Raw genomic sequence first — 6,041 nt, forward strand, 5'->3', positions numbered from 1 at the left:
GACAGTTTTTGACCTTGGGTCCTATCTGCACATTGGGAAACCCCATTAATTTGGGGCTGTGTTCCCAGAAAGCGCCCATCGAATGTGCTAACCCAAGCCACAGGGGACTTGGTGACAAGATAGCAAGGCAGATAAAGAGGACCCGGTGATCCTATTCATTCATTTACACACGAAGACACGGCCGATGGCTTCGGGTCTTGTTTTGATCCTAGTATTACTTTTTGCAGAGCTGCAGTTTGAACCCAGGGCCTCTCTCACTGGACCACGCTCCCACCCTGAAGATGCGTTCACACAAGGGCTGGACGGGCTTTTCTGGGGCTGCACTGGACTGGTCGTCACCTCTCCTCTCCCTTTCCCCACAAGCGTTTCCTTTTACACAGGCCTCTCCTTTCCCTTTCCCCACAAACGTTTCCTTTTGTGCAGACATGTGTAGACTAAATTGGAACCCATAGTGCCATGTATCCTTCTTGAATTTGATAGTCAGCTCTTCTATTCACTTCATGTATGTAATTAACATGGATTTATTGAGACCCCCCCCATTGATCAACACTGCCTATATGAGGATAAATGATTTCTCATCCCATCCCCCAAAGCCTGCCTCCGGGGAGGAGGGTTTTATGACCAAGAAGGGAGATTGGTAAGGTTGAGTGAGAAGTTAGTTCTGGGGATGATGTCACTATTCACAACAAAGAACAGTAAGGACTAAGGGTGTGGTCAGCACTAGAATGCTTGCCTTGCATGTGCAAGGTCCTAGGTTCAATCCCCAGCACCAGAACAAACAGCTAATAATTGTAAATAATATTAGACAAATCAGAGTGTTTTCAATCCTATATGGGTTATTAATTATTCAATATTTCTTTAACTATACCACACAGAGTCCTATGTGAAGTCACAGAATTTTGGGACTAGAATAAACTCCCATAATTATATAATACACTCTTTCTTATGAATAAGGACTGAGGCCCAAAGTAATCCGATCACCTTATGGTCTTGTAGCTAAGCCAAGATGCTGTTTGAGTTTTACCTGAAGTATCCAGTGGCCGAAAGACTGATTCTCTGTTCAAATGCTGCTTCTATCTGTGGAACAGGCATATTTAAGAGAGATTGAATAGAGATACCATTTGTTAGGTGAAAATGAGAATATTTCACGTGTAAAACTTGACGCGTGCTCCCTGCTGCGGTTGCCCTGCTCTGACTGACAACTTCCTCTGGTTGGGTCTGAAAGCCTGGCGTGAACACTAGCAATTAAAATCCTGTGATATATCCATGGTAGAGGGAATAAACTCAGAAGTTCCTTGGAAGAGTGGCTGGAGAGCCGTCTTAGAGTTAACAGCGTTTGCTGCTCTTGCAGAGGGCCCTACTTCAGTTTCCAGCAGCCCCATGGCAGCTCACAATTGTAACTGAACTTCCAGGGATCTGATGCCGTCTTCTGGCCGCCACATGTACTGCATACAAATAATAAACGTGTAGGCAAAACATACAAGCAAAATAAAAACAAATAAATCTTTATTGTTCTTTCTCTCTCTCCCTCTCTCTCTCTCTCTCTCAATAAGGTTTTCTCTATATAGCCTTGGCTGTCTTCGAATTCACTTTGTAGACCAGGCTGGCTTTGAACTCAGAGATCTGCCTGTCTCTGTATCCCGAGTGCTGGGGTTAAAGATGTGTGCCACTACATCTGGCAATAAATAAATAAGTTTTTTTTAAAAAAAGCTATTTAGAGTTAATTTTTAAGTGTTAACAGTATTAGATGTGTGTGTGTGTGTGTGTGTGTGTGTGTGTGAGAGAGAGAGAGAGAGAGAGAGAGAGAGAGAGAGAGAGAGAGAGGAGAGAGAGAAAGAGAGAGAATTATTATCCTAATGAAAAAGTGTAGGATATTGTGAAGTTGGATTAAACGAGTCATTAGCTTTGAGGCAAATTCAGTTCTCTTTCCTAATCAAAGCATCCAGTTCTTGTGTGGCTTATGGAGGTTCTTTTCCTCTTCTTTCGTCCACAGGCAGAGGGAAGGCTTCTGATGCTCCTCATACATGGCCTCTCCTCTTCCTGGGGGACACCCTTTCCCGTGTGAGTTCTCCACACACACCCTGGAACAGCACTCTCAACCTTAACAGAAACCCACTCACTTAAAGAATTTTCCAAATTTACAGACAGACACTTAAAGCAGCAGGATTATTATTTTTTTTTTTTTCTTAGACAAGGTTTCTCTGTAGCTTTGGAGCCTGTCCTAGAACCAGCTCTTGTAGACCAGGCTGGCCTCGAACTCACAGAGATCCACCTGCCTCTGCCTCCCGAGTGCTGGGATTAAAGGCGTGCACCACTGCAGGGCAAAGCAGCAGTTCTTAACCTGTGGGTCACAACCCGTTAGGGGTCAAATGACCCTTTCACAGGGGTCGCCTAAGACCATCAGAAAACACAGATGTTACACTATGACTCAAACAGTAACAAAATTGCAGTCATGAAGTAGCAAGGAGTCAGTTTTATGGTCACCACAACATGAGGAACTGTATTAGAGGGTCGCAGCGTCGTGTCTGCTCCCTGCTGTGGCACTCGGGATGCTTCCCATCGGTATCTCACCTATGGTAACGGACAAAAGGGCTTTGGATCGCTATCTTACCTACGGTAATGGACAAAGGGGAATGCTTACCCAGTCCCTCCATGTTCCGTCTGGGTTTTTCTTAACGATGGGCTCCAGGCGTTTCAGAAGGATCTGGCAGGCATTCTAAAAGGAATGAAGAAGAGAGCCCTGTGGTTAGGACTCGTGGTGAAGGCTCTTCAGCGGCCGCAGGTCAGCGATGATGCACAGCCCAGGCCCCTGAGGTTAGCATCAGCTACAGGACCTACTCTCCCGTCTTGCTTCACTTCCTATGAAAATACCCCAGTTTCTGCTTTCAGACCCTCTTCCATAAATATCCAGGCTTTACTTCTCTTTTTTCTTTGTTGAATTACACCTCTGATCTTTATTTTGTATTTCTTGGTTATTAAAATAAATGGAATAAACATCATATTTTCATTCAAATTTGTGCTTGTTACAGTGACAGGCCCCTATTCTTTTGGGTCTGAAGCATTCAACTCTCACCCATCCCTCTAACTGTTCCTCTGTCTGTTATGAAATCACTATTTCGGGTTTGAAGTGAAAAAATTCAGAAAATTGATTTTAAGACACACACGCAGGCAAAACACCCATGTACGTAAAATAAAACGCAAATCTTAAAAATGCAGAGTTAAAAGGCTGGGTGGTGGTGGAGCTCGCCTTTAATCCCAACACTCGGGAGGCAGAGACAGGTGGATCTCTGTGAGTTAGAGGCCAGCCTGGTCTATAGAGCAAATTCCAGGACAGGCTCCAAAGCTACAGAGAAACTCTGCCTCAAAAAAACCAAAAATCGGGCTGGAGAGATGGCTCAGTGGTTAAGAGCACTGACTGCTCTTGCAGAGGACCCGGGTTCAATTCCCAGCAACCACATGGCAGCTCACAACTGTCTGAAGATCAGTTCCAGGGGATCTGACACTTCATACCAATGCACATAAAAAATAAAGTTAAATAAACCATAAAAAAAATAAAAAAAACCCCAAAAATCAAAACAACAAACAAACAAAAACCAAACCCCCCCAAAACAAAGAAACACTGCGTCTGTGTGCAGATAAGCAAATCAGAGACTTGGTAAAATTCACCAGGGAAGGAGAGGCCACAGTCACCTGCACAGCTCTTCCGTTGACATCCGCGCCGACGGACGCTGCTGTGGCGATTGTGTTGGGCACGGAGGCAGTGCTGGTCTCACAGATGTACATGTAAGACATGGGGACTTTCAGTTCACGGCTGGCCACCTGTGAGAAGGGACCCATTTCAAATCCAGTCATTTCTAGGAAGACTTAAGACATCTTGGTCACACTGAAAACATCTCTACTAAAGAGAATTTTCGTGATATTTTCAGTTAGTTTGTATGACTGTGGGTATGAGTGTACGAGTGTGCTGTGACATCCTTGTGGACATTGGAGGACAGGTTTCAGGACTCAGCTCTCTCCTCCCAACACATGGGTCCTGGGTTAGAGTTAGATTGGTGACAAGCCCCTTGACCTGTTGAGGCATCTTGCCCATTATTGGGATCCTTCCCTTCCTTCCTTCCTTCTTTCCTTCCTTCCTTCCTTCCTTCCTTCCTTCCTTCTTCTCTTCCCTTCTTCCTTTCTTCCTCCTTCCTCTTCTTTGAAACAGGATCTCACCAGGTAGCCCTGGCTGTCCCAGAACTCATTTTGTACTAGGCTGGCCTTGAACTCACAAACATTTATTTACTTCTCTCCCCCAAGTGCCTGTGCCATTACCCATGGCTATGTAGTCCCCCCCCCACGTTGCACTTGCTCCGAAAGGACCTACTCAATGCAGGCAAGTCCAGCCTAGCCCTCTCCCGCTCCTCACTCACCCAGGGCGACGTGCAAGATCCGGGCCCAATGAATTCTGGGCCCCATCTGCTGCAGGAAAGAAAGTCTAAGACTCGTGCAAGGCCAGTCGCTTCTAAAGCAGACAGGCAGCTGCTCTGAGAAAGAAACCTTTCCACAGGGATTGTTTCGGAAGTAGGCTGGAGGTCAGGGATCACCAGCAGCAATTCTGTGCCGTGGACTAAGCCGGCTGATTGTTGTTAAGAGGAGCTAAGGGGCCAGGTGGTGAGAAGCTACAGCCGTGCACTGTAACAATCTAAAGAGCCCATCATGACGTTCAAGGTATCCAATTCAAAGGACTATGTTTTTCTTCTGAGATCCCAGGGCTGGTTGGATGGCTCAGCAGATACATGTACTTGCCACTCAGCCTGATAACTTGAATTTGGTACCCAGCACCCACACGGTGGGAGGAGAGAGCTGACTTCCCCAAACTGTTCTCTGCCCTCCACACACGCTATGTTCTGTCTGAGTGTGTGTGTGTGAGTGTGTGTATACAGAAGGACTCACAAGCATATACGTCTTTTTGTTTGTTTCTCTGTCCTGGAACTCCCTCTGTAGACCAGGCTGGCCTCGAACTTACAGAGATCCACCTGCCTCTGTATCCAGAGTGCTGGGATTAAAGATGTGTGCAAGTACTCCGGGCATGGATTGTTTTTTTTTTAATGAAAAAGAAGCTGGGATCATAGCTTCTTTATTATTATAGCTTAGTGTTAAATCTCTTGCCCAGTTTGCACAGGACCCTATACTCAAGTCCCAAAACTACTGGAAAGAGAGGGGGGGGGAGAGAGAGAGAGAGAGAGAGAGAGAGAGAGAGAGAGAGAGAGAGGAGAAAGCTAAAGTGAGGGGAGTGGGAAGGAGAGAAAGAAAGAGAAGTTCCAGGATGTTGATAGTTGAATCTTTTGCCTGTTCCAATTCTCTGTTGGTGTGTGTGTGTGCATATGTATGTGTATGTGTGTATATGTGTGTGTGTGTGTGTGTGTGTGTGTGTGTGTGTGTGATCTATACTGGCATTCTGCAGGCTCATGAGTGGTGGGTTTACTAATAACCCCTTCCACCTCCCAGACCCGGCCAAGTTCCTGGAGCATTTGTGTATGGATGGGATTTCTGTCACATTGTCCATCGTAGTTTATATGCAAGAAGCTTTCTCAACTCGTGCAGGTCTTTTAATTTGAATGGACCATCATCGTCTGCCTTAAAAATACCCCAGATTCCAATCATGTCAACAGTGTGTGGAGAGGCGGATGGCTGGGTTTTATTTATGTTACCTGTAGCATTTTGGTGTGGATACCTTGTCCCAGTTCATTGCCTCCGTGTGCGACCAACACAGACCCATCCGTGTAGATATGGACCAGTGCGGCGGCCTGTAAGACAATCGGGAAGGCCAGGCTCAGTGCGGGCTGACAATGAGGGAGGTTCAGTATCAGAGATGAGGTAGGGGACTGGAGAGATGGCTCAGTGGTTAGGGGCATCGGCTGCTCTTCCAGAGGACTCAGGTTCAATTCCCAGCATCCACATGGAAGTTTGCAACCGTCTATAACTTCAGTTCTACGAGAGACGACATCCTCATTTGGTTTTAATGTGCAGTGCATGCATATGGCGCAAAGACATGCATGCAG

The 6,041-nt window shown here is 46.1% G+C and overlaps 1 protein-coding gene across 1 annotated transcript in view; it reads right to left on the reverse strand.

The window, feature by feature from the left end:
* LOC101990377 (aldehyde oxidase 2-like) overlaps window positions 1-6,041 on the reverse strand; it is a 73,040-nt gene that overhangs the window by 19,011 nt on the left and 47,988 nt on the right. Inside the window, 4 exon segments of the mRNA XM_013353456.1 lie at window positions 1,025-1,077; window positions 2,642-2,716; window positions 3,691-3,819; window positions 5,691-5,822. Coding sequence (XP_013208910.1) covers window positions 1,025-1,077; window positions 2,642-2,716; window positions 3,691-3,819; window positions 5,691-5,822 — 389 coding nt within the window.

The sequence above is a fragment of the Microtus ochrogaster genome, unplaced genomic scaffold, assembly GCF_000317375.1.
Source record: "Microtus ochrogaster isolate Prairie Vole_2 unplaced genomic scaffold, MicOch1.0 UNK8, whole genome shotgun sequence".
Classification (NCBI taxonomy): domain Eukaryota; kingdom Metazoa; phylum Chordata; class Mammalia; order Rodentia; family Cricetidae; genus Microtus; species Microtus ochrogaster.